Source organism: Scyliorhinus canicula, chromosome 4 (assembly GCF_902713615.1).
Source record: "Scyliorhinus canicula chromosome 4, sScyCan1.1, whole genome shotgun sequence".
Taxonomy (NCBI): Eukaryota; Metazoa; Chordata; class Chondrichthyes; order Carcharhiniformes; family Scyliorhinidae; genus Scyliorhinus; species Scyliorhinus canicula.
The window spans coordinates 77,206,368-77,233,762 of record NC_052149.1 but is presented as its reverse complement, the minus strand read 5'-3'; the positions used below and the strand labels follow the sequence as shown (position 1 = coordinate 77,233,762).

Here is a 27,395-nt window from a genome sequence, read left to right as displayed (position 1 = left end):
CGGGCCACCTTCTCCCAACTTGGAAATATATCGCCGTTCCTTCACCTTCACTGGGGCAAAATCCTGAAACTCTCTCTCAGCACTGTGGACGTACCTACACCTCAGGGACTGCAGCGGTTCAAGAAGGCAGCTCACCACCACCTTCTGAAGGGCAACTAGGGATGGGCAACAAATGCTGGCCTAACCACCGACGCCCACATCCCGGAAATGAACTTTAAAAAAAAACTTTTGTTCAAATTTCTCCATGGGCTCATTCCTCCCCAGAACTGTAAAGACCTCCAAGAACTATGTTCCTCTATTTCTGTCCTCTTATGCAAGCCTCACTTATTTTGCCACACCATTAATGCCTGCAGTTTCAGCCACCTTCACCTTAAACTTTGGTGTTCCCTCCTTAAACCTAGAGATTGTCCACTTCTCTGCAAGCTCCTGAGTCACACCTCCTAATTATCCCCTTCTTTGTCTTGGTGCCATTTTCTGTCTGCTTCTGTTCCTATGAAACACCTTGAGATATTTTGCTACTTCAAAGGGAGCTATATAAATGCAAGTGATTGTATTAATCCAGTTCTTAGATGTGATAATAAATAGGAACTGGATATTGGTATCTGCCCTATTTAGCTGTGGCACAAGGCAGAGATTTAGCTCATTTACTTTGAAGTGTGCAGAATTCCCATTGTGATTTTTCTTTTGGTATAGATGACTGTTAATTTGATAATTGAAATGAGCCACTATTTAGACATTAAGTAAACTTTAAACACAAAAGGGTAAATTTAAGATAATATTTCAGAAATGCAAAATCTAATTATTTTAATTGCACATAAATTTCCCACCTTCCAATTTGCTCTTTCTGACTCGTGCTGGGTTGCAATGAACCCTCCAAAACTTTACACAAGAGATTATTACCCATGAAAAAGCCGAGATAATTGGTATTACCTAGTTATTTCACTAGCATTTGTGTACACATCTGCACATACACAACTCAGTGATCAATGTATAACGATAGGAGCAGGAGCCCAGACTGCATTTCACCCCTGCTTAATCCAGAGTATGACCGAGCAATCCTCATACAGACACGGTTGAAATTGGTAACTCAGTGTAAAGCCGACAATGCATTTACCAACAAGGGCACTATTGGTAAATGTTCCCAATGAAACGTGAGTATATGGTTGTTCTGTAAAAGTGGAGTCAATGTTGAACTAAGATGATAACCTCATGATTAATGACATATTCTCAAAAAAGAGTTGGACTAAATATAAGGAATGATGCATTTGACGTACCAATCTGTCCAGCGATTACAGGAGGCCTCACAACCAACAAGACAAGTTTATCCAGAAGTTGGTGGAGGAATCGTACCACAGGCTCTAGTTGAGCCGAGCTCAGGGATGATATACTGTTTTTCAGCTCATTCTCCAGGTCGTTCTCAAGAATCCTCAGATCTCCAATTCGCACAGGAAATGCATGCTCCTCCAGGGCATGGACCAGAGCAAAAAACTTGTCAAGGTATGGGTCCTGTATGAAATATATAATATGGATCATTAAAACAAATATATAAGCTCGTGCAACATCAATTTGTTTTCATATATTATTTATCACCATCTCAATTCTTATACTATTATTTTAGACAATCTATGTTTAACATCCCAGTGGGGGATATTTGTGCTGAGAATTTATCTCACCTTCACAGCTCCAATAACCCGCTGCATTAGGAAACGTCTCTTAATCCTTCTCTACTCACATTCTTGATAATGTTTAGTTGGTGACTGCTCATCACCAACTCCCAGCCAGGCAAAATAAGATTTTCCCTTTTGCCGCATTTAATCCCTTTAAACATTTTAAAACCTGCATTAGATTTCCCTGTAACTTTCTCTGTGTCAGTGAAATTAATCCCAGAGTCTCCGGTCTCTCCTCAATTAATGAGCGGCGTTCTTTCCACAGAAAAAGTAAGACAATAAAATATTGCCTCATCGACTGCTCTTAATCATCAGCAAAGTAATGGGTGAAGCTATCATCAATGTTCACTGATCACTTGGCCCTCGTCTTAATTGCCACCTTGATCCAAACATGGACACCAGAGCTGAATTCTACAGGCGAAGTGAGAGTGACCACCCTTGACATCAAGGCAGCATGTGACCACTTTGAGAGCTAATGAGCCCTGGTAAATCCAGTGGATTTCTGGGGAAAGCATTGTCCAATGGGTGGTGCTATACTGAAAAAGGACAACGGCTGTGATTGTTGGAGGCCAATCATCTCAGCCTCAGAAATCATTGCAGAAGTCCTTCAGGGCAGTGTGCTGGAGCCATCAGCTGCTTCATCAATTACCTTCTCTACACCAAACATCAAATGTAGGTTTGTTTGTTGATGATTGCACAGTGTTTCAGCTCCATTTACAATTGTTTAAATCATGCTCATCACATTCAATATCTTGGAGCGTGACCACTGGCTTGAAGCTCAAGTGGACGAGCTACATAAATGCTGACGCTACAGGAGCATGTCAGGGGCTAGATATTCTGTAAAGACTGGCTTACTTCCTGACTCCACACACCTGCCCCGCCACCTAAAAGGAACAAGTCTGTAATACTCTTCACTTGCTTGGATGAGTGCAGCTGGAACATCACTTGAGCAACTCAACACCATCAAGGATTAAGCAGTCCACTCGATTGGCATCCTATCCACCAGTGCACCGCGGCTACAAGTGGGCTCTCTCTGCAGGATGCACTCAAACAAACTACCAAGGCTTCTTCAGCAGTACTTCCCAAACCTCCCACCTCCACTCACTCAAAGGACAAAGGCAGCAGGTGCATAAGAACACCAACACCTCCAAGCTCCCCATCACAAATCATCTTGGCTAGAGCATATCGCTGTTCCTTCATTGTAATAGGGTTAAAATCCTGGAATTAATACCCAACACATTGACGGACGCATAGGCAATTGAGGAATCTGTCAAAACTTGCTCCTCGAAGTATGCTGAAATAATGGGCGCGATTTAACTAAAAGTTTTCTAAGTGTGGTATAGAGTGGGAACAGCCGCATGCTTCCCGACACTCGGCCTGGCGAGGCAATCACAGCTATAAAACATTAATTGGTCGACTTATCAATGCCCCTTGGACTTCTCGCTGCAAATTATGGTCCCACTGGCTAATTCACCAGGACCGTGCTCGCCAGCCCCATGCTAACAAGGGACAGCAGCACTTCAACCGACCCTTCACAGCCAACCCCTCTCAGCTTGCAGCCTTTGCCGCCGAGACGACCAGACCCACGATTCGGCGATGCCGACCTGGGCAGATGACTGGAAGCGGTAGAGGCCAGAGGGGGTGCCCTGTTCCCTCGAGGGTCAGCCATAGGGCAGCCACTGCCCTGGGAGGAAGTGGCAGCGGCAGTCAGCTCAGGCAGCGTGACAAGGAGAACTGGTACCAAATGCCACAAAGTCAACAACCTCCACCGGGTCGCTCGGGTGATTTGTACCAGACCACCACGCTACCCACCCCCCCTACTCCTCACCTCCCCACTCCCCTTGCATATGGCCATCCCCCAACCCCGATCACATCCCCTGTGATGAAACATGCGAACGGCTAACGATGCCCCCTCTGTGTCCTCGCAGGAGAAGTTGGCCCACAACCGATGGAAGAGAGACGGCCAGTGGGGTGCCGGACATCAGAGGCCTCACCCCTATAAGGGACTGGCCCTGAAGGTCACGGGGATGACTGAGTATCGATCAGTGACCACCGTAGAGGTCGGTGCATAGTGCAGAGGTGAGGATCCACTGGTCCCACCCTGATGACCTGTCAAATGTAAGTTGTTAATGCAATACAGACTGACCCATCCATCCCACTGACCACATGTCCATCGTCCCCCAGGAGTAGCAGCCAATGGAGCCGGCCCATCACCCGAGAGAATACCCGGGGGAAGAGCTCCGAGCATGCCACCATTATCGCGGCACATCTAACATCCCCACCCTCCACCAACGCAGAGAGACACACCTCGGGGACAAAAGTAGTGGACAGGCTTCCGGAGCACATTCTGGTGAGCATTACACAGCTGCTGATGCACATCAGGTGGAGGCAGGATCCCCAGGCACGACAGCAGTCGGAGGTCTGCTGGATCCCAGGACCCAGCTGGGTCCCAGTCAGTTCAGAGCCTGTGGAATAGGTTTACCCGGAGCTGTTACAGACAATAGGGTGCAGTCAGGAGAGTTAGAGGGGGATGTCGGCGGCACTCCAGCAGGTCCATAGCCCATTGGAGGAGACCTCGAGGCTATAGGTGCAGGAGATGGCACCGGCATTGCGTGGCACTGAGGCCAACACTGCCTCAGTGTAACAACCACAGTGGAGAACCTGGTCCACGATGTTGGCAGCATGAGTGGAGGTGTCCAAGGTGTGACTCAGGCGGTGAGGGTTATGGCTGAGCGCCTCAACAGCATGTCCCAGTCGCTGGTGGACGTGACCCAGTGCCAGCTGGACTTTGATGAGGCACTGCGGAGCATGTTGCAGTCTCAGGTGGGCATTGCCCCGGCCCTCCACAGCATGTCCCGGTCACTGAGGATCATCGGCGAGGGCGTTGACACCATGGTGCTGACATTGGGGAGCCACCAGGGCTGGCTGAGCCAGATGACCCAGGAATAGCCAGGGCTCAATCCAGCTGCCCCTCCATCCCGAGGTGAACTCCAGGGCCCTGTGGACACCGACCGGGAGGAGGGGGGCGGAGTGTCAGCCCAAAGCCATCCTACGAAGTGGCGGCAGTGACCACTATCTCCCCAAGCTCCACCTTCGCCCCATGATACTGGTGCGTCTTGTAGTCAGCACCCCGAACAGCATGGCACAGCAGGGCATCTGCCGCCGGAGCCCTCCAGCCCCAGAGAATGTTCGCCAGGGGAAAGGGTTGGGAGGGGGAGTGTGACGGCACCATTTGGAGAGTGGAGCATTAGGGATGCTTCTTCTGTGAATCATTAAAGTCTGTTGGCCTCGATCAGTATGATGCCTCTGCCACTTTGTCCAGCGATGCGGGCTGAGCACCAATTCCATACCCCATTGCCCCAGACATGGGCTCCTCCACTTCTCCATCAACCGGCACACCACGTGCAGGAGATGTTGTGTGAAGGAGCACTCAGCAGACAGGCAGGGGCCGGACTATGGCATTGAACAGGGAGCACCATCTCTTACCTCTCATCAGGTTATCATCCCCCCTCCCCTCAACCGTGACCTGCTGACAATGTCAACAATCCCATCACCCAGGTGTGATAGTACACAGACCCTGCGAGAGGGACTTGGGAAGGGGGATGGAGGAAGGAAGAGGGATGGGGGAGGGAGGTGAGAAGAGAGGGGGTCGAGCGGGGGAAATGACGGACGAGGCCATGTCCTATATGAAGCAGGCGTGAATGACGGCCTCCTTGACCCTCCAGGCTTGCTGGACCCTTGTTGTTGTCACCTGTCATCCTTCCTCTTGCTGGTCCTGCGGGATCCTCCTGAGGCTCGTGCTCCAGCCGCTCCAGGTCTGGCACCTCCTTGTCCTCGAAGGTGGCCTCATATTCCTCGCCCTCCACCACGTCACCCTGCTGCTGTGTCTGGTTGTGGAGGACACAGCGGACCACCACAGAGCGGGCGACCTTGGGGGAGGGGGGGGATGTATTGCAATGCACCAACAGAGAGGTCGAGGCACTGGAACCGCATTTTGAGGAGTTCAATGCATCGCTCAATGGCAGACTGGGTTGCCACATGGGCCTCCTTGTATCGGGTCTCCGCATCGATCTCCGGCTTCCATACTGGTGTCATTACCCAAATCCGCAGCGGGTAACCCTCATCCCCAAAGAGCCAACCAGCCATCTTGGGGGTGGTCCTCAAAGAAGCCGGGGAGGTCCGATTGTCCCAGGATGTAGCTGTCGTGCACACTCCCTGGAAAGCGCGCACACACGAGTTTACCACAGAAAAAAAATCCGACTCATTTTATGCAATTAAATGCAAATCAGGGACAGAGTTGATATTCATGTGGTGGTCGCACACGAGCTGAATGTTCAGGGAGTTGGACCCCTGACTGTTGATGTAAGGGGAGCTCCCAGATGGCCCGGTGTGCACTTGGCGACATGCGTGCCATCTATTACCCCCCCGGACCTGGACCTTGGTGATGGCAGAGAATCCTGCTGCCCAGGCATCTTGTTGGGCCTGGTCCATGTCAAAGACGATGTAGTTTTCCTGCGCGGGCAAACAGGGCATCCGTGACTTCCCTTGTGGGCTGTAGCTGGTGAGACGCTACACAAGTCCCCGCTTGAGCCGTGGAATGATCCAGAGGCTTAAAGGTCCAGGGATGTAGTGATCTTGACAGCCACCAGGAGCGGGTACCCTCCTCCTCCACATGGTGCCAAGTCCGCAAGGACATGGAACAGGTGCCGCACCATCTCATTGTTGAGGTGGAGCCTCCAACGGCACACGCTGTCCATCAGCTTTTCGAAAGACCAATGATGTCTGTACACCTTAGGTCATTGTCGGCCTCCCCCTCTGGGTTCCTCCCTGGCCTGATGGGCGGCTGGGTCCTCAGGGTGTGGGGCCCTGCACATGCGCGTCACCTCTAGCCTCTGCCGGCGCCTGGACTGCCAGCAGTCCCACTAAGGCAGGTTCCGCATCCATCTGGCGTCATTTTAATACCTGTAAGGAATTGGGAGAGGGTATGAGACTGACAGCAGTGATTTTCAATCCCGGGCCCTCCCAGTCCCCCCATTGCTCCATCCCCCCTCCCCCCACCCACCATATCCAGTACGCCCAGCCCACGCACCCCCGGCCGCAGCGGGGGCCCCTGATCTCCGGACCCCAGACCCTGCACACCAGACACCTGCACGTAACGTTACCTGGTCGCCTCCCCAATGCACACCCACCTTCTGATCGCAGAGACGTCCGCGGTGCTGGAGTCCAGCCCCAGGCTGTTTGGATGTTGTCCGCTGTGGCCTAGGTGTTGCCTCCCGCAGTGTTCAGGCAACACAGCCTGATTGGGATGCTTTGCAATAACTCCCACATGCTACATGGCCCGCTTACCCACATGGGTATCCGCGTGGGTTGTGTGAAGTGCTCACTTAACTATGATTGCCAATTCCCAATTAGCAATAGCCTTCAGCCGCCCTGCAAGTTCACATGACCATTTGCTGGGGAGTGGGCTAGATCACGATAGGCCGTTAGATAGGGGGCCGCTCCCATTAATTGTATGGAGATTGGGCTTAAGTGGTGATTATTGATTTCTCGCCATATAACGGCGAGATCCTGATTCCGCCAACCGAAGCAGGCCGGTTAGATAGCAAACAGATAGGCGTCCGGTGTGGTTCTCAATTTTGGCATCTCTCGCGATTCAACGGCCTCGTCGCACTCTCACCATTCAATCGTGCCCCACATTTCCTCTGCCTCTCACCTTTACTGAATCAACCCCTTACCACGGCCCAAAAATAGATAATAAAACCATCAACATTCAATTAATACACTTTGAAGATATCGCATTTAATGATAGTGCACTGCTTAGGAAGGAACTGTATCAAGACATATTTTTAAAAATTAATTTAGAGTACCCAATTAATTTTTTCCAATTAAGGGGCAATTTAACGTGGCCAATCCACCTACCCTGCACATCTTTGGGTTGTGGGGGCGAAACCCACGTAAACAGGGGGAGAATGTGCAAACTCCATAAGGGATCGAACCTGGGACCTCGGCGCCATGAGGCAGCAGTGCTAACCACTGCGCCGCCGTGCTGCCCGATATCAAGACATACTGGAAGCAAAATTCAACCCTCAGAGTTTACCACAGAAAAAGAATCCGACTCATTTTATGCAATTAAATGCAAATCAGGGACAGAGTTGTTCTCACCTGGGTGTGGATAGAGGATACAGCAATCACCTCCACATTAAACACTCCCTTATGGTTATCCACCCACTTCATGCCAGGTAAAGGTACCTGCAACAGTAACAAGAAATATAATATGCCTCCCTGATGCTCAGTAAATGTAGTATTTCAATTAGAAAGCTATCAATGCTAAAAGAGAAACCTATAATGGAAAGAGAGAACTTGTCAGGGAAGGAGTAAGGAGGGGGAAAGAGAACTTAGTTGCAGTTTAATATTAAGCTCGTCGTCAGTCTACAGTTGAGTCGTCTCAGCTAAACTAGATACATATAAATGTAATATTAAGTTACATACTCTAAAAAGACAAAATTAAAAATCTATTGGTCTTTTGGAAAGGAAAACAGTAACTATTGTGAATGTGGGTCCTCTACAGAATTAATAATGGGAAGTAAGGAAGTGGCAGGAGCGTCAAATAGATATTTTCTGTCTGTCTTCAATGCGGAAGACACAAATGACATCCTCAAAATACTTGTAAATCAAGTGTTGAAAGGGAAGGAGGAACATAGCATAACTGCAAGAAAGGGGAGGATAAGGAACCACGTCAAAGGTCACTGCACACAATAAGAGCTCATGGTGTAGGTGGTAATATATTAGCAGGGATAGAGTACTGGTTAGCTGGCAACTGCAACTAGATATGCCCCATGGATCAGTGCTCAGCCCTCAACTATTTACAATCTAAGGACGTGATTCAATGACGCTGTTGCGCCTGGTGACGAGCTGATCGCCAGTCACCCGACTTGCCCCGCCCAGCGCGATCTGGATCTCGCCCTCACTGGACGAGATCCAGATCTCCATGTTTAAATTGAGCCGTACGGGTCACAAAAACGGGGGTCACAAATACTTCTCCACTATTCCGCGAAAGGAAAAAGTGTGTAAGGGAACAAAATAAAACACATTATTACAATTAGCAGGAGTAGAATTCCAACATAGTTGCCAGAGGTGAAATGACAATTTACTGAAGTACTGGATAACCCTGCCACCCCGCAGCAAACAGTAGATCTGTGTAAGTATAGCAGAGAGAGAGGGTGATCCAAACTGGCCATTAGTTTCAGTCACTTACTTCTGGAGATAAAACTGAATAAGATTGTGGAGGCTTCTCAAGAGATACAGGAAGGCATAACTGACCAGTTTTCAGGCGTCCATTCTGCAGCATTGGGATCCACTGGAATGGAAGGAAGAAGGATTTAAAATACTGCTAAACTAAAACAGAAATGTTATGTTGTGTACTTGTGTATGTATGTGCGTACGTTCTCTCGATGCGGACGACTTGCTGCTCTATGTCACAGACCCGTTTTTTGGGGGGGAGGGGGGGGGGGGGGGGCGCTGGATGGGGGCTTTAAGAGATAGCAGCGGGCAGAGATTGAGAAATTTGGGGACCTATTCATCCAGTAGGGCTTTCCGTCCTTGGAGGCACGAGAGGAGGAGTTTGAGTTGCAGGGTGGGAACGGGTTTCGGTAGCTTCAGGAGCGGGACTTTGTACGGAGGCAGGCTCGCCTCCCCCTGAGGGGACTATAGACAAGGTGATGTCAAAAACAGAGGTTGGAGAGGGGTGGAGTTCAGAGATATACAAGGAGTTGATGGAGTGGGAAGGGGGATGAGGAGCTGGGAGGAGAGCCAGAAAATGAACTGTGGGAAAAAGCTTGGAAGAGAGTCAATTCATCCTCAGCATGTGCCAGACATACCTTGATCCAGTTCAAGGTGGTCCACAGGGCCACATGACGGCAGCCTGGATGAGCAGGCTCTTTGAGGAGGTGGAGGACAGATGTGGGCGTAGCCTGACGAACCATGTATGTGTGTTAATAATAATAATCTTTTATTGTCACAAGTATGAAGTTACTGTGAAAAGCCCCTAGTTGCCACATTCCCGCGCCTGTTCGGGTAAGTTGGTACAGGAATTGAACCCGCGCTGTTGGCCTTGGTCTGCATTACAAACCAGCTGTCTAGCCCACAGCTAAACCAGCCCAACCGTATGTTTTGGGCATGTCCAAAATTGAGGGGATTCTGGCAGGGATTTACGGACGTTATGTCAGAGGTCCTGGAAGGGAGGGTAACTCCGAGTCCAGAACTGGCAATATTTGGGGGGGGGGTATCGGAAGATCCGGGGGCCAAGGGACGGAGGTAGGCCGATATCCTGGCCTTCTCCTCCCTGGTGGGCCGGAGATGGATTCTGCTGTGTTGGAGGGACCCGGAGCCCCTGAAGGCAGGACCGTGGGTCAGTGGTATGGTAGGGTTTCTCGTTCATTTAGGTGTTTTGCCTGTGTCGGCCCGTGCAGTTGTTTAAGAAATGTTAATGTGTTAAACTGTGAAAATTCCAAATGCTTCAATAAAATATTTTCTAAAAAAAAAATGGATGTGCATACGTGTGTACCTTCCTTTATCCAAAGACATTACTCTGAAATTGTTACAAACACAATTGCTGTTCAATGAGGCTCCCAACAATGAAATGACCAATATCAGGAAAGTCAATGGCATAGAAAATAACAATTATGGTAATAATATCATTCTAGCATGGTGTGTCCTATCGCACCCCTGGGCTCATTCAAAGCAACAACAACAATCGAGCTGGGCGGAGCAAGTCAGGAGACTCGCGATCCCACAGACCCCAATTTTCGGCTCACACGCGATTCACCCATTGTGCCTGGATTTGCAAAGATACATCAGGTGTATCTTTTTGCAATTTTGGTACCTTGAAGGAATGAACTTGCTAAGTTCAGCAGAAATAAATATCATTAAAGTTGCTGAAAACTTTGCAGTACATGGTCCAAAAGTACAGAGACCAAAGTTCTCATACACCTAACTCCGCCACCAAATCCTAACTTCAGCTAAGGCAGCAGTAGATTCATTATGTAGGGTCTCAGCACACCCAATCTACAGAAATGAAAGAGTTTATACTGCTGACTGATTGGCTTGATCATGATGACCACATGCCAACTCTTGACAATCAAATAGTCTCCTTAGATTCACTCCGGTAAGGTACTGAAGGTGGTGGAGGCAGGGGCATTGAATGCCTTTAAGGCAGACGTCGATAGATTTTTGCCAGTCAAGGGAATTAAAGAGGGGGTAGATGGGGATGTGTAATTAAAAAGACAAGCAGATCAGCCAAGATCTTACTGAATGGTGGAGTAGGTTTGTGTGATGGAGTGGCCTACTTCTGTTGTACTGATTTCGTATTTAGTGAAGAATGTGAGAGTCAGCGCCTTTAGGAGAATGGACAAGTAGATGTGGGGGGAGATGAAATAAAAAGTGTTTTCACAGGAAATGCCTTCTGATTTTTAATTTTTAAAAAAAATTTAGAATATCCAATTCATTTTTCCCAATTAAGGGGCAATTTAACGTGGCCAATCCACCCACCCTGCATATCTTTGGGTTGTGGGGGTGAAAACCCACGCAGACACGGGGAGAATGTGCAAACTCCTCACAGACAGTGACCCAGGGCCGGGATTCGAACCCGGGTCCTCAGCGCCGTAGGCAGCAATGCCAACCACTGTGCCACCGTGTCACCCCATGCTTTCTGATTTTAAAACCTATTTTTGAATATCTCATGAGCACCACTGTTGTACCAATTGTGCAAAATCATAACATTGTCTGGTACCGTATATCCAACCGGGGTTTCTAAGGGTGTGTTCTGCTTTTGTTGGCAGCTGACATGATAGAAGGTGAACAGCAGATGATGGTGGTCAGTCAGATAAGCAGGAAGTTTGACTTTTATTTCTTCATGGAAGTCAGGTGATCTATCAAAAGAAAATGTTCATTTTACACAAAACATTCCTTACACCTTTATACGCTGTTTTGTCTGCAACATGCTGAAGCTATATTATCCAAAATCAAAAGTGTTGATAAAGTCTTGGAAACCTCAGATGGTTTCCTTATTTTCTTAGTTAATCCGTCCGCCTTACTGCTGAGGCGTAAACACTAGAAGGTTTTGAGTTTTCTCTGCAGCTGTTGATCCCAGCTGGTCCCTATAATTGAATTAAGCAGCCCGAGTTAATTGGAGGAAAAGTCAGCCACTCTCAACTACTATCAGTAATCCAATACGGGAAGGGGCACATGTATAGGTGTAGAGTGAAGACGAGCTTGGACCTTGGCTGCGCCATCTCCCACAACCCATGTGAAGTCTGCCCATCAACAATACTCGGATGCGGCGCGGCATGTGGTGGTGGTTAGCAATGGGACTGCGGCGCTAAGGACCCGGGTTCAAATCCCGGCCCTGGGTCACTGTACGTGTGGAGTTTGCACATTCTCCCCATGTCTGCGGGGGTTTCACCCCCACAGCCCAAAGATGTGCAAGTTAGTGGGATTGGCCATGCTAAATTGCCCCTTAATTGGGAAAAAAAATAATTGGGTACACTAAATTTATTTTAAAAAACAAATAAAAACCCAGAAGCAGATTTTACTCCAAGGTTCTTGGGGCCATGGAGGACTACTATAAGCTAAGCACTTCAGCAGAGAAAGGGATGAAGAATTGAAAATGTGGTAGCAAGAAGGATGTAATGAACATAGAACATACAGTGCAGAAGGAGGCCATTCAGCCCTTCGAGTCTGCACCGACCCACTTAAGCCCCCACTTCCGTAACTCAATAACCTCTCCTAACCTTTTTTGGTCACTGAGGGCAATTTATCATGGCCAATCCACCTAACCTGCATGTCTTTGTACTGTGGGAGGAAACCGGAGCACCCGGAGGAAACGCACGCAGACACGGGGAGAACGTGCAGACTCCGCACAGACAGTGACCCAGCAGGGAATCGAACCTGGGACCCTGGTGCTGTGAAGCTACAGTGCTATCCACTTGTGCTACCGTGCTACCATGCTCATGTAGTCCTTTCTTTCGCGACCTTGGTAAAAAAGTATTATGCACAATTTCCACTAAGTAACCCAATTCTGTTAAATCTTAATCAAGTATAACTCTCAACCTCTATAAGCTGATTTTTAAAATTCAGCTGGCATGGATCCCTGCCTGCAAGGTCACACATTAGGGAATTGCAAGCATACTTCATGTTTTTCTATCCATTAATAGATGCAGAATTATAGGGGTCACACTTGTACTTTCTCAATATGTAATTCCAGCAGATGAAGTTCCTCATGGAAACACATATTCAGAAATTGATCTTCTACATCTAAAAAAAAGTAAACTAGCAGTCAGCCTACAAGCCTTCTGATGCAATATTACAAAAATCAGAAATGTTGAAATCCACGGTGGAGGTAACCTTAATTTGTAAACAAATGTAAGTAATTGCAAAACAATGTGGACTAGGAGCATGTCAGTGAACACTGTTATATTGAACCTACTGGTGCATTATATCACAGGTGATGAAATCTAGAGCCAGCAATTCCATGGTCATGTTTAAGCAATAATCTTTCCTCGAGGCGATGTCCAAGGTTGTGGGGGTGAGGGTGAAGCCATGCCCAAAGGTGGTAATCTTCAGGGTATCAGAGCAGCCAGAACTACACATGGGGAAGAGGGCCAACGCCCTAGCCTTCGCTTCCCTAATCGCACGCCGGAGAATCCTGCTCAGTTGGCGATCAGCAGCACCACCCGCAGCTGCAGACTGGCTCGCTGACCTCTCGGAATATCTCCATCTGGACAAGATAAAAAATGCCATCCGAGGGTCGGAGGAAGGCTTTCTTACTGCATGGGGGCAACTTGTCGGCCTGTTCCAAAACCTGTTTGAGGCCAACAACAGCCAGTAGAGGGGGAACTGAAAGGATTAGAGAGGGGGAAAAATAAAAGGCAAGGAGGAACGTCAGGGACACACAACCCGGGGGGGGGGGGCAGAGAGTTTCAGACGGACAAAGTGGGACAACCCCGGGGTGGGGGGGAATACAATCCCCCCCGCCACCAATCCACAAAATAAAACAACACCGCTGAAGCCGACAAAGGGAGAAGAGAAAGGGGGATGGGGAGCAAGGAGAAGGGGGAGCTCACCCCCAGGACGACCAGGGAGGATATCAAGGGGGGGGTGGGCGGGGGGGAGACGTGAAAGGGTTAGGGAAAGGGGGGCTTGTGGGGGGGACACGCCGAGTTAGATGGCAGCAATCTGTAAATAAAGTATCATAAGGCAAAAGCCTTTTTTGTTACACTGTAAATAAACGCGAACGGCGATGTACATAATGTTGAAAATGCCAATAAAAAGATTTTTTTAAAAAAACGTTTAACCAATGAATAGTACTTAAAATATATACAGTGAGATCAAACAGTTTAAGAATATTTCAGTAAAAGGCAAAAGTGTTTCTTTTTATGATAAAGGTCCCACTATTGTATTTTACCCCTGCTTCTCCCATCTTCAAAATGATGACCAGTGCTAGGGTGTCGTGTCGCCTGTGACCTATATTACCTCACTAAATTATCTTCGCCTGTGAGCCCAAAGTGTCAGCAGGTAATTCAATTCTGAAAGGTGCAACAATCGAGCATGATCCAGTCCTCGCTCCACATTAAAACATTTGCAACTTCTAGCAGTCGCTTAGCTAGTGACCCTGAGCAGCAACATTGGCTGATTTATTTTCTCCCTGCCTAGACCACGGCATCAAGACCAGTCAGAACATTTCTACTGCCTCCTGTATTGAGATCTCCCAGAAACATATCATAGTATAAAAATACATGAAAGTTTTATTGCGATGTTATTTAGATAGAAGAAAAGGATCTAAAAAGAAATAAAGAAAAAACTGTCTGTGCGGAGTCTGCACGTCCTCCCCGTGTGTGCGTGGGTTTCCTCCGGGTGCTCCGGTTTCCTCCCACAGTCCAAAGATGTGCGGGTTAGGTGGATTGGCCATGCTAAATTGCCCGTAGTGTCCTAATAGTAAGGTTAAGGGGGGGGAGTTGTTGGATTACGGGTATAGGGTGGATACGTGGGTTTGAGTAGGGCGATCATGGCTCGGCACAACATTGAGGGCCGAAGGGCCTGTTTTGTGCTGTACTGTTCTATGTTCCATAATGAACAAAATGAATTTGTTTCAATTTAACACTAAGATTTTGGCAGACACAATGCAATGTTGCAAGCTTCCCCTTACATTTGTTACATAGTGTTTTGCAAATTCGGAATTTCTAATTCCTTTGATGGTACAATAATGTGGTACTGAACTTGGGCACTGTAGAAAACTTTAACAGAAAGCTCATAACATTGAACCAGTGATTGCTGACCAAATGGAAAGCTCACAAATTCTTTCCTCTTGGAATGCAGACATTCTCATCCTGGATGCAAATCCTGGGTAACAAATTTGGAAAGTTCCATTCCCAGCACTGACACTGCAGGCGGGATTCTCCCGAATCGGCGCGGCATAAAAAACGGTGTTAACCACTCTGGCGCCGACCGGAAGTAGCGGAATTCTCCACACTTCCGGGGGCTAGACCGGCACCGGAGGGGTGGGCGTCGCGCAAGTTCGTGCACGCGCAGACCGGCCGGCGTATTTTGGCGCATGCGCAGGGGGCTGTCTTCTCCGCGCCGGCCATGGTGGAGCCCAACAGGGGCCGAAGCGGAAGGAAGAAGTGCACAGGCCTGCCCGCAGATCGGTGGGCCCCGATCATGGGCCAGGCCACCGTGACCCCCCCCCCCCCCCCACGGGGTCGGATCCCCCTGCGCCGCCCCCCCCCACTGAGGACCACAGCAGCTAACTTACCTGACAGGTCCCGTCATGTGGGACCATGTCCAATCCACGCGGCGGGTCTGGCCAAAAACAGGCGGTCGCTCGGCCCATTGGGGCTCGGAGAATTGCCCGGGGGGGGCGGGGCGGGATTCACGCTGCCCCCTGGGAATTCTCCAACCCGGCGGGGGAGTCAGAGAATCCCGCCCTGTTCACCTGAAGACTCGAGGACGTCGACAAAAAAGAAAAATCATAAAAATATTGTCCCCGAATCGTTGGGGCAAGAAGCTTCAATAAATTTAAGTGTTGTGAATTCACTTCACTAACTGAACTGTTTATGAGAAGTGGGAATTTTAAAGTCACCATTATATTCTTACTATATAGTTAAGGTACAGCAGTTTTCATAGAATCCCTACACTGCAGAATGAGGCCATTTGGCCCATAGAGTCTGCACTGACACTTCAAAAGAGCATTCTACCCATGTCCACTCCCCCAACTTACCCGCCCTATCCCTGTAAACCCCACAGCCTAATCTGTACATCCCTGGAATACTAAGGGGCAATTTATCATGGCCAATCCACCTAACCCGCATATCTTTGGACTGTGGGACGAAACCGGTGCACCCAGAGGAAACCCACGCAGACACGGGGAGAACGTACAACTCTACATTGACAGGAACTCGGGTTGCTGGCATGGTGATGCAGCAGTGCTAACCATTGTGCCGCCCATAATGCTGAAAATAAATAAAAGGTCCCTCAATACTGCTCCAACATGCCTTAACCTCAAAGTCAAAAGGGCATTCCCAGTGCAGCAGCAGACATTTTCTTTTTTCAACATCAGCCATCCTTCTGACTCTTTGAATAAGAGTTTGTCTTTGTGCTGCATTTCATTGCAGACAATTCTTTGCTCGGGTACATCCATTAGCAACTGGGTTAAGCTAGTCCTAAGAAGGTTGTTACAAACATTAGTCTTCCTTGATTACTCTCCTAGATACTTTGAAACTCTTGTTAACTGTCAGAGTGTATTATAATCGGCAATGTGCCCAAACTGCCTAACAATCTAATTACAGATCACTGTACCCAGGGGTGTAATACAGGTATCCCTTGTAATCTGAACCACATCTTGTATCTTTCACATTTGTACTTCTTTAGTCTTTCAGTAACATTTTAGTGAGAAAATTTTGAAGTGAATCAAACTGATTTAAGGGAACATACAGAGTAATAGTCTAAGGGGCAGCAGGGTAGCATGGTGGTTAGCATAAATGCTTCACAGCTCCAGGGTCCCAGGTTCGATTCCCGGCTGGGTCACTGTCTGTGTGGAGTCTGCACGTCCTCCCCCTGTGTGCGTGGGTTTCCTCCGGGTGCTCCGGTTTCCTCCCACAGTCCAAAGATGTGCGGGTTAGGTGGATTGGCCATGCTAAATTGCCCGTAGTGTCCTAATAAAAGTAAGGTTAAGGGGGGGTTTGTGGGTTACGGATATAGGGTGGATACGTGGGTTTGAGTAGGGTGATCATGGCTCGGCACAACATTGAGGGCCGAAGGGCCTGTTCTGTGCTGTACTGTTCTATGTTCTATGTGTACCGTCTCCTTCATTCAATTTCAAATCTCTCTTTGAAAAATTAGGGGAAAAAATAAACCATGTGTGGAATTCTCCCATCCACCCGTAGCAGGTTTGTTGGCGGGCGGCAGTGGAGAATCTGGCAGGAGCCAAAAAGCCTTCCAATCTTGCGTCATATCAGAGTACAAATTACATCAGTCTAAAACCTGATTCATAAAGAGTGGCATGCAGAAGGCGGTCCTCAGTTTACAAGAGACTTTGAGGTCAGTGCAGCTACCTTCCTGCCATAGTGCTGTACACCACTCTGCTGGGGCAGACTGGTTCCCTCCATCTCCATGCTCAGCTGGTCTTCAAGGACAGCACCATGCTGCTGGACCCATGGACCCTCCCTATGTCATTTGGTTGGATCGGTACTGCATCTGGTGTTGGGGAGTAGAGGGGCCTCCTTCCCCCTGGTGCCACACACTGTGCCACAGGACCCATGTAACTAAAGTCCAAAGTTTGACCGGGAATGGAGTGTGAGGTGAGGCTGGGAGGGGATAACAAAGACAGGCAGAGCAATGGCACTGTGAAAGGAGGGCTGTACAAGGTGGTGGTTGGGAGGACAAGGGTTCACGATGAGGAGGCAGCGGGGCACAGAGGTGGAAGAAGAAGGTGAACAATGGACGGCAGAGGCAAGACCGAGGGAGGAAAGCTGGATCCCAACAAGGCTGCATGAAAATCTCACAAGCAAGGGGTCATTGTTTACTGGAAGGGGATGCATGAAGACTCCAGATGCAGTGGGTAGAGGTCCAAGTGAGGCATGGGTGATGTGACTCGTGGGGGAGTGGGGGGGGCTGGACTGGTATATAAATATGGTGCCGGCATCTTTCAACTTGCCAGCATGTAGATAAATCAGCTGCCTGCCCACCAGATGACTCAAGAGGGAAACTTTGCTGTGCATAATTAATTAGGTTCCAAACGTAGTACCTGGCATGGGATCCTTCTATTCTGGCCAGCAGGAAAGATGCTGTTGGAGCGATCCGCCACCGCAGTTCGGCTCAGAAACAGAGAATTCTGCCTAATCCCTTTTTTCTGGGTTGACTTAGTTGCTTTTGAGATTATTTTTCTTGCTGGTAGGGGGACCTCGAACTGCAAAATTTGATCTCTTGCATTTTCACTTTCAGGTCAAGGTTCAGGGCTGCATCTGCTTAAAACTTTACTGACTGCCCACGTGCTGCTTATCTTCTTTGTTGTTCTCTGATTATTCACTGGAACCCCTTCTCAGCTTAGGCCTGTCAACTAAACTAGCTCACAAGAACACATTCTCAGCAGACACCTTATGCTCAGCAAACATAAATTGAAACATTCTCACACAAGAAAGAACTAAGGTGAATTCCTAAAATGCCTTTGAAACCCTCAAAGTATCGCAAACCACATCACAGCCAATGAATTACTTTTGAGGTGCATCTCTATTGCGTTGTCAAACCACCCAACCAGAGCCCACAAAATGAAGTGCTGTCAACTGAGGGATAAATGTTGCCAAGCACACCTCTTCAAATAGTGTCATGCAGTCTTTTACATCTACCCAAACAGTTTAACAACAAATGTCAGTTTTGCCAGTGAAACGCCATGCCTGACAAAGAATAACTTAAAATAAAATTTCACTGGAATCATTTTGTCCAAAGGACTCTGGTTTGGATTGTTCACCTGATTCCTAATGTACAATTCTCAGCTCTGAAACTTCTGAGTCGAACCTCCTAAGAGCTACGCTTAACTTAAGAATAGCATTTTTAACACAAATAACACCAAGATCCTTCAGTGGCAGCATTGCCCAAAACCTGAAATGTGGCACTCAATTAACTAAAAATGGCACCGCATTTGGTAAGTGAGAGAGAGCAGAAAAGAGCAAACAGAAAATATGGGGCCTGGGGGAAAAAAGCTAATCTTATTCAATGAACCTTTTCCTTTTGCTAGATTTTCAATTTGTCACTTTCACAGAAAATGGTTCAACTTCAAGGACTAAGAAAAGTTTGGAAAAAGTTGTGTTTATAAAAGATACCGTTCCTTAAATAATTAATGCAGGGCTCTAGTTGTTATTCCTGGAAAAAAAAAACATCATTTTACAAGAAAAGTCCATTTTGTTAAGCGAATCAAACGTTGCAACTAAAATGTGCGACCTGAGGAGTAGTGGGGGCACTTAAAATACACATTCCTCCAATCCCCGTCATGGCAAATTACTGTAAATTAATGTATATCTTCATTTATCATCTCTCATCTGTGTAATTCTAAATGGACATATTTTCTACATATATTGCTATAATACTGGAATTGTGCCCTGGCGTACTTAATCTAGTGCAACTAAGACAGAGACATTTTTTGATATTTTCTTACCTGTTGTGGTAAATTACTGCAGTATACGATTCCTTTGTAAACTCTGCACAGCTTGATTTTCCAAAGATGCCCTAAAAAGGGGAATAAAGTCAGTTGCTTGAGGAAACACTCAATGAAAGTTTATTATTTAACCATTAGCCATGGCTCACCTCGGAGTCAAAAGGTCATGGGTTCAAGCCTCATTCCAAAGACAAGCACATAATCTAGGCAGACACTACAGTGCATTGCTGAAGAGCAGCAGGGATGTTTTCTCTATAACTTGGCCAGAATTTAGCCATCAAACAACATTACTAAAATGATATTATCTGGTTATTTAGATAATTGCAGTTTGTGGGACCTGGTTGTCATGTTTCCCTACAACAGTGAATACACTTCAAAAGAAGGCAGTGAAGTGATTTGGGACATGCATGCCTGTAAAAGGTGCGATACAAATGAAAGGTTTCTTCTATTAGATGGTGAAGTGCAATATTAAAATATAATGGGCAGGCACAATGTTAAGCTGCTTGCCTGCTTTTTAATGCTTGTCTACATTTTAAAGCTATAATTAGCAGGTCACATGAGGAGGAGCCAGTGGATTTGGATTCTCAAGAGACATTCCATAAGGGCGCCAAAAAATAATGTATGACACAAAATCATGCAATTGGGGATAATACATTAGCATGGATTGGTGGATGGTTAGCAAACAGAAAAGAGAGTAGAAACTAACAGGTCCTTTTCAGATTGTAGGTTGTAACAAGCAGTGTACTGCAAGGATCCGTGCTTCGATCTCAGCTATTTACAACCTGCATCATTGACTTAGATGAGGGATCGAAGTGTAATGTTTCCAATATTACTCAAAATACAAAAGTTAAGTAGGAAAATGTGAGGAGGATGCAAAGGGATCTAAGCAGGTTAAATGTGTGGGCAAGAACATGGGAGTTGGAATGTAAAGTGCAGAGTTATCCACTTTGGAAAGTAAAACAGAGAAGCAGAATATTTTTTAAATGGTGAGAGACTGGGAAATGTTGGCATTCAGAGGGACCTTGGTTATCACAGAAAGTTAACATGGAAGTACAGCAATTAGAAAGGAAATGGTATGCTGGTTTTTATTACAAAGGAATCAGAGTACAAGAGTAAAGAAGCTTTACGCAAACTGTATGGAGCCCTGGTGAGATCACATATAGAAATACTACAACCGCAATTTAGTGGCCACTTTAGCTGTTGGCGCAATTCCTGTAATGGTCGCTGAATCTCGTGAGATGCCAAAAACACAATTCTCAACGGCCTGAGCTCAGTTGTAGAGATTGGACCATGCCTTGGAGACTGGTGAAATATTTGCCCCAACAATGTTTTGACAGTATGAGAAATGACACCATCAGTGCGATGGAACCCAATCTTAAGGAAAATCCAAGGGATGGGAACAGCTTGCAATTTGTGAAGCCCATAAATCTTCGAAAACCTGACTACTACTAGTGCAATGCAGGATGTGCTCTAAAAGTCTCCACTTCATTTCTCCTATCTCCTCCCCGGGGTGACGTCAAAGGTATGAGAAAAAAGCAAATTACTGCGGATACTGGAATCTGAAACGAAAGAGAAAATGCTGGAAAATCTCAGTAGGTCTGGTAGAATCTGTAGGGAGAGAAAAGAGCTAACGTTTCAAGTCCAGGTGACCTTTGACAATGGTATGCTAAGCCACCTGAATATCAAGTACCTTGTGGATGGTAACATTATATGCAAATCAATTTTCTTCCAGCACCTCAACACTGAAAGTTCTTTCTTCAAATCTTCCCTTCCCCCTACAACACCCAAGCCTAGCTTCACCTAATCACCACCACTTGATTTGTCTAGTCTCTCCAACTCTATTCAGATTTGATGGTGTTCTGCGCATGGACCTTAGAACTTCACTAATATTTCATAGTTTTAAAAGATATGATGCAAAATGAGACAATTTGTTTCACCTGCATTGCATTGTTCTGATCTTCCCCGGACATAAACTGCACTTTCACAGTAATGTTTCTTGCGGAACCTTGACGATTTGCAAAATTGAGACTCTGAGGATACACATAAAGTAAATTCCTATGGAATTAAACAACAGAGTTAATGAAATGTAAAGTCGTGTGCAAAAATAGAACACAGCAATATTTTCTTATATCTGTAACACCACAATGTTGCTAGGGACTTCAAATGAACAAGAAAGTAAACAAATATTTTTGAAACTTTCAAATAACTTGCTATTAGTTGCAAAATTCAGTTCAATGTGGTAAAATGTCTAGTATAGGAGGATGGAACCAAAAGTCAGAGTTGATGGTTTTGTTCACTATCCAAATATTTATTGTTATTCAGTCACAGGATATTGCCAACTCGAATTGTCCTTGAAGGTAGTGTTGAGTTGCCTTTTTGGCAACTGAATAGTTTGCTCAGCCATTTCAGAGGACAGTTAGGAGTCAACCAAATTGCTGTGGATTCCGAGTCACATATAATCCAAATCGGGTAAAAACCGCAGATTTCTTTCTCTAAAGGATACCAATGAACTAGAGGGAATTTTAATAACAATCTGGTAGTTATATCATCACCGTTACTCATACTTGATTTTTATTCCAGATTTTTATTCCAGATTTTGTTTTCCATTTCACTAATTTAAATTCGCTCGCTGCCATGGTGGAATTTGAACTTATATTTCTAGATTATTAATTAGTGCAGGCCTCTGGATCATAAATCCAGTAAACATAATCTTTCCATGAACAGACTTAAGGGTTACTCAGTTAAGAGACATGTCTACTTAGAGTGGATTTTATCACTTTGATAGAATCCAGAAAGAAGCAAAGATGATTACAGATCTCAGAATCTAGATGGAATGTTCAGGAAATTGTGTTTGCACTCTTTGAAGTCAATTCTTTGATGTTTTCAAGATTAGAAAAAAGGCTGACTAAAGTTAATATGCACAAATCTTCTTGGATAATAAATTCTAGTTGGAAAATGAAGGAAGTTTAATTGAACTTTTTTTTATATATAAATCTGGAAAAGTTATCAGAGAAAGCCATTGAAGTGAACAGAATAAATAAATTCAAGGGGAAATTGAATGAGTTTCTGAAATTAGAGGAATTGAGGGTTATACAAGATGAAACATCTGAGCCAGATTTGCTGCCAAACAAAATTAGACGCAAAATATTTTGCCTTATCCCATCAAGATAAATAAAAATAGGAACTTTCAAAATACGGGTATAATTATTCTCGGGGGTACAGAATTTGAACGCGATTGCTTAAAATCTAATCCTGCCACACTTGATTAAGTGTACATTATGTTCATCCAGACTAATGTCCTACAAACTTCTCTGTTGAAGGTAGCTGCCGAGAATATTGTAATAAGGACTAATGGCACAATTGGTAGTCCTAGAGTTGGCACCACTGTCAGGGAGTGCTAGGTTCATTAGCTGTTATATTGTAATATCTTGTTACTCATTTGATCACTGCCAGAATGGTCGTATGTTGATGTTCAGTAATACTCAAAGTCTTCAAATAAAGTAAATATATATATATATATATATATATATATATATAATGATTAACTACACCTGCACACTAAGCTATACCTCTGATACTCTGTTCACTAGTCACTCCTGATATAAAGAGGCAGGAACTCTCTCTGAATGTACCTTATATACATATGTCTGGTGCTGCCATTTAGTGGTTATCTGGCACTTACTTATAGATGTTAACCTTTATATACCTTCAGATATACAGATCACTACAGTAGCATTTAGTGAGGGTCCTTTGATTGGACATCACTTGGAAAGGGAGCCCAAGATTTGGCAGAATTGGGGCTGTGTGGAATGTAGAATTTGGTTCACTGCTGCATGATGGGTGTCAGTCCACAATGAGGGGAGGCCATAGGGCCAATTCAATTCAGGTGCTGGTCGAGGCCAGGGAAATTGTATCACGCAGCATTGGTTTGTAAGCACTCTTCTGCAAACACAATGTGCCACAACTAGGTCAGCACATACATGCATGCGTGCTTGTGTGTTTCTTGGACAACTGTCACTTCTGAGAATTTTTAAGAGTGTCTAACTGCTAACAAAAAAGGTGATGAGCCTGTAAAAATGTCAAAATCCAAATCAATTGCTAAAAGGAAAAAGATTAGTTTGAATAGGGGTGGTTGCCTCTTAACTCAATGAGTGCATTGTGCATAATTAGAGAATGGACAGACTTTAATTAAAGGCTACAGTAAAAAAAATTGCTCAAATTCATTCGACAGTTCAGATTAAAATCACTTCCAAAATCAGCATTATAGATAGACATAATTTGACTTTTTCCATAAAGAATTAATGGAACATATAAAAGCATAATCCAGAGCAACAACAGGTGTATAAATCAGTTGTCATTTTATTGCTCTTCCCTCATGCATACATACTCAAATATATATGAGGGCCTCATCTGTTTCGCAATCTGTTCAAACAATGGACAATCATTAAACATCCCACAGTATTGCATTCTGCACAAAACAGGCCATAAAGAAAATAACATAAAGAAATGATGCAGTGTTTTTACTTAGATAGTTAAAGACATTTTTTTTATCATCAAGACACTGTTGTGAACAGGTTTGGTTAAGCCACCTTTCCAGTTCCTCCTAAGTATGTGGGAATGATAGATGCTGCTTCATATGGGTGTTTGTCAATAATAAATCAAGTGGACTATCTGACATATTATTGTCTCTAGCTTTTCAAATCTATTTGAAGAATTTATGTAAGAGAGGAAATAAACATCAGTGCTCAGATCAGTATACCTAAAACTGCTTTGAACAATTTTTTGTGACATAATGGCCATCTAGTTTTGCCAGTTCTGCTCTATTTCCATTTTATGTTGACTTTACTGATGGCTCCTCCTTGCTTGGAGGTTATATTGGTTCAGGATGAAACTGTTTAATGATCAACAGAAACCAAGCAGCAAATCGAATAGATATATACGGACAAATTTTGCTGGACAGACAAGTGTAACAAAAATTGGGACAAAACAAAGATGTTCTTAACACCATTTCTTATTTTGGCTCTGTCCAGTTACATTGTCCAATTACAAGCAGATGATTCAGTCTTGGAGCCAGCTCCTCGTGAAGAATCCAGATTTGCAATGTTAGATGACGTGAGGATTTTAGCCAATGGCCTCCTACAACTGGGACGCGGACTAAAAGATTTTGTCCAGAAGACCAAGAACCAAGTCAATAAAATATTTGAAAAGATTAACATATTCGACAGGTCTTTCTTTGAACTCTCAAAGCAAACAGAGGAAATCAAGCTTAATGAGCAGGAATTAAAGACAAGGACGATGATTCTACAGACTAACAACGAGGAGTTGAAAAACATGTCATTAGATATCAGAGAAGAAATAAATGACATCGTAGAAACCCGAACTGTTCTAGAAACAAAAGTAGATGGTCTTGAAGACAAATTATCCGAACTGACTGAAATCAAGACAGAAATATCGGAGATAAAAGAGCTCCCATCTCTAAAAGTAAGTGAATTTTAATGTAAACGGTGATATGTTGATCCCTAAACCTTGAGACCAGAAAGAGCCGGGATATTATTATTATTATCCTTGCTCTGTGTAGTTAGCTGATCTTTGTAAGAGTGAGGGCAATTAATTGTCCTCAGTGCCCTTGAGCTAAGGAAGGAGACAAATTCAGTTTCCACATTCCTCTCCCACAACACCCGCTGAATAGTTTTCTTGTGGTTATTAGGTGAGGACAGAAGTTACCCAGCTGTCTTCGACTTTGTCAAACAGCTTTTCAGCACACACTGTCTAAATGCAGGTCTGAAAAACAGTCACTTGTGCAATGTGCTGGAAGGCAATCACTTTGCAATACCATAATATCACAGCCAGAACAGTGGGGGAGAAAGCAGCAAATCTACTAAAGATCACATCCAAATCAGATTCTGACCAGCTGTGGGATGCTGATCAAGCTTCAGTTCAATTAAGTTATTTTCTTGTTCATCACAAAAGAAAATCTAAAAAATGCTATTATGGTGCAGAATAAGATCAGCTCTCTTTATTAAAAGCCGCTGAAAATGAAAGGGTGCAATACAAATAGAACAGATACACACAGAGCTTGTGTACAACATACTCGAGAGTGGTTCTGAATCAAGACATCACTGAGGGATTTGTGATATTTGACAAGAGATCAGTGTGTCACATTCTCCTACACTATATTTGTACCTACTGTAAGAAAGAAAGCACTGTGTGCTCTGTGGAAGGCTATTCTGAGATTTCTGAAAATCAGGATATTAAGTTTTGAAGTAAATCCAGTTATTCTTTAAAAATGGCAAAAGGTGCATCAGGAGGTCAGGCAGAACAATCTGTTGCTACATAGACATTTTGTATATTTTGTTCCACCAGGCTCTGATCGAAGAACAGAACAAAAATATTAAAAGTTTGATCAGTACTCTACATGAACAACACAGTAAACTAGACAAACAGAAGCATCAAATAGAGCAACTGGAAGAAAAGGTATAACACTTTATATCCAAGACATACAGACAAGTATAATTCCAAAATAGTTGTGTTACTCCTGTCCAAGTGGGAGCCTTTTCAATAGGGCAAAACTATCAAATCATTGAGAGATGACCAGAATTATTTCACAAGTTCAAATAACATCTTGATTGGTAAATGCTGTTGTCAGTACTAAATAGAACCAGTCAGACCAGCAAGTTTCAATGTTCAAACCCCAGTCAATACTGTGTTTTCTGATTAAATTGATTTCACAACTGGTATCAGCATATGTGGATATCGTTTGAGGATAGAATTAAGAAGAGAAATTCTGCTTCTTATGTTAAAATTGCCTGCTGATAGTCACTGCCCCAGGCATGAACAGGAATGTCCACTTGTTTAAGACAACAGATACTGTACTGGGTATCCCAACATTCCTTTAAAAAGAATGGAGAGAGCAAATCTCAAGCAGGGAGGTGACTGAAATGGAACGAACATAAGATTTTTCTAATCCTATAGAGGTATTCACTGGAAAATGTTACATACTTCTGAATACATATATATTTTATTCTGCAAATCTAAATGAAAAGGTTCACTAGGATGATCCCAGGTATGGCAGCACGGTGGCACAGTGGATAGCACAGTTGCTTCACAGCTGCAGGGTCCCAGGTTCAATTCCCGGCTGGGTAATTGTCTTTGCGGAGTCTGCACCTTCTCCCAGTGTCTGCGTGGGTTTCCTCCGGGTGCTCCGGTTTTCTCACACAGTCCAAAGATGTGCATGCTAAAATTGCCCTTAAGTGTCCAAAAAATGTTAAGTGGGGGTTACTGGGTTACGGGGACAGGGTGGATACGTGGGCTGGAGTAGGGTGCTCTTTGTCAGGGCCGGTGCAGACTCGATGGGCCGAATGGCCTCCTTCTGCACTGTAAATTCTATGATTCTATGGAAGGATTTTCTTATGAGCAAATGTTAAAGTGGTTGGGGCTCTACTCATTGGAATTTAAAAAAAATGAGAGGTGATTTCATTGAAACATATTAGATTCCCAAGGGGCTTGACAGGGTAAATTCTGAGATAAAAGCAAATTACTGCAGATGCTGGAATCTGAAACCAAAATTCTGAGAGGATGTTTCACCTCATGGCAGAGTCTAGGATCAGAGGGCATAGTCTCAGAATAATAAGGGGCGAAATTCTCTGCGGACCGACGTGACGCCCATTTCCGGCGGGGAAAAGCGGTGCGGATGACTCCGGCGTCCGGGCCTTCTTTTAAGCCGGTAATCTCCGTTCCCGAAAGGGCCAGCAGCGGACTGACGCGATACGCATCAGTTTCACCAGCTGCGGAAGTGGCGAGTCCCGGCGTTGTTTGGGGGGGGGAGGAGAGAGAGAGACCCAGCGTTGTTGGGGGGGGAAGAGAGAGACCCTGCGTTGTTGGGGGGGGGGGGGTGGGGGGGGGGAAGAGAGAGACCCGGCGTTGTTGGGGGGGGGGGGGGGGGGGGGGGGGAAGAGAGAGACCCGGCGTTGTTGGGGGGGGAAGAGAGAGACCCGGCGTTGTTGGGGGGGGGGGGGGGGGGGGGGGGG

At 45.5% G+C, this 27,395-nt stretch overlaps 2 protein-coding genes across 16 annotated transcripts in view; one reads left to right on the top strand and one right to left on the bottom strand.

Moving 5' to 3' along the window:
* Positions 1 to 27,395, bottom strand: part of dock7 (dedicator of cytokinesis 7) — a 223,709-nt gene that overhangs the window by 102,437 nt on the left and 93,877 nt on the right. For all 15 annotated transcript variants that reach the window (XM_038794509.1, XM_038794510.1, XM_038794511.1 and 12 more), the window contains exons 15-20: positions 21,306 to 21,423; positions 19,369 to 19,439; positions 11,455 to 11,593; positions 8,923 to 9,024; positions 7,830 to 7,916; positions 1,275 to 1,506 (exon numbers count right to left, since the gene is read on the bottom strand). In XM_038794509.1, the coding sequence (XP_038650437.1) occupies positions 1,275 to 1,506; positions 7,830 to 7,916; positions 8,923 to 9,024; positions 11,455 to 11,593; positions 19,369 to 19,439; positions 21,306 to 21,423 (749 nt within the window). The remainder of the gene's footprint in view (positions 1 to 1,274; positions 1,507 to 7,829; positions 7,917 to 8,922; positions 9,025 to 11,454; positions 11,594 to 19,368; positions 19,440 to 21,305; positions 21,424 to 27,395) is intronic.
* Positions 24,065 to 27,395, top strand: part of angptl3 (angiopoietin-like 3) — a 21,473-nt gene continuing 18,142 nt past the window's right edge. The window contains 2 exon segments of the mRNA XM_038794525.1: positions 24,065 to 24,849; positions 25,732 to 25,917. Of these exon segments, the coding sequence (XP_038650453.1) occupies positions 24,361 to 24,849; positions 25,732 to 25,917 (675 nt within the window). The 5' untranslated portion in view covers positions 24,065 to 24,360.